The sequence below is a fragment of the Apis dorsata genome, unplaced genomic scaffold (genome assembly GCF_000469605.1).
Source record: "Apis dorsata unplaced genomic scaffold, Apis dorsata 1.3 scaffold_83, whole genome shotgun sequence".
In the NCBI taxonomy this organism is placed as follows: domain Eukaryota; kingdom Metazoa; phylum Arthropoda; class Insecta; order Hymenoptera; family Apidae; genus Apis; species Apis dorsata.
Genome location: NW_006263381.1, coordinates 1 through 1,053, shown reverse-complemented (window position 1 = coordinate 1,053; position 1,053 = coordinate 1). Strand labels below are relative to the sequence as shown.

Genomic DNA, 1,053 nt, shown 5'->3' with positions numbered 1-1,053 from the left:
CCGACACTTTTAATAGGTTAACTTTCATCCCGCATTCGTGTCAACTATTATATATATATATATATCGTAAAACTGTTTACGTGTCAACTACTCGAGCAATAAAAAAGAACGCTCGTCTCGATATCTAAAAATTCGTATCGTTTTCCTGGTTATTCACTTTCTAAATATTGCAGGCGCAGCAAAAGAGAATTATCAAGAGCAATTTGAAAGGTGTCGCCCTCGGTGACGCGTGGATCTCTCCCATCGACTCCGTGATGAATTGGGCTCCCTTCTTACTCGCCACGGTACCCACGATTGGTCTCCTTAATTGTTTCAACCGATCCATTTCTTTTTACATTGAGTTTTCATTAGAAATGTTTTCACTTGACAGGGCATGGTGGACACCGAGGGATACAAGAAGATCGATGAAATGGCTCAAAAGACGAAAAATGCCGTGGAAACGAAGAGCTGGAGGACGGCCACGATGCTTTGGATCAACGCGGAGGCAGTGGTCACTGAAGTTACCGATAATATCGATTTCTATAATATCTTAACGAAAATGGAAGCTAGCGGGACGCTCTCCCTCATGAAGAGGAGAATTCGGTCGAAACCGTTCCTTCGAGGTAAAATTGTATTTTATCAATTGTACATCATAGAATTCTATAATTCTATTATATTTTAGAATACGCCACGTTCAACGAGGCCACCTTAAACAGGCTTATGAATGGACCCGTGAAGGAAGCTTTGCAACTTCCGGTTAACCACGGCGATCAATCAGATATGGTATTCACCAAGTTGCAAGAGGATTTCATGAAACCTGTAGTCAATATAGGTATTATTTGAATCTTGAATTGTATACGGGATTTTTAAAAACACGATTAATTTTTAATTTTATTATCCAGTGGAGGAATTATTGAACAAAACTGATCTAAAAGTTGCCGTCATCACCGGTCACATGGATCTCATCGTCGACACTCCAGGTATATTTTATTTCATTCCTGATATACATTTGTCTATATCTAATATATATATAATATATATATATAATATATATATATATATTATATATATAAT

The 1,053-nt window shown here is 37.5% G+C and overlaps 1 protein-coding gene across 1 annotated transcript in view; it reads left to right on the top strand.

Annotated features, from left to right (window-relative positions):
* LOC102671302 (retinoid-inducible serine carboxypeptidase-like) overlaps positions 1-1,003 on the top strand; it is a gene marked incomplete at its 3' end in the record, with an annotated part of 3,572 nt that extends 2,569 nt beyond the window's left edge. Inside the window, 4 exon segments of the mRNA XM_031508358.1 lie at positions 138-284; positions 371-602; positions 662-811; positions 882-1,003. Of these exon segments, the coding sequence (XP_031364218.1) occupies positions 138-284; positions 371-602; positions 662-811; positions 882-1,003 (651 nt within the window).
* Positions 1,004-1,053: the final 50 nt, after the last annotated feature.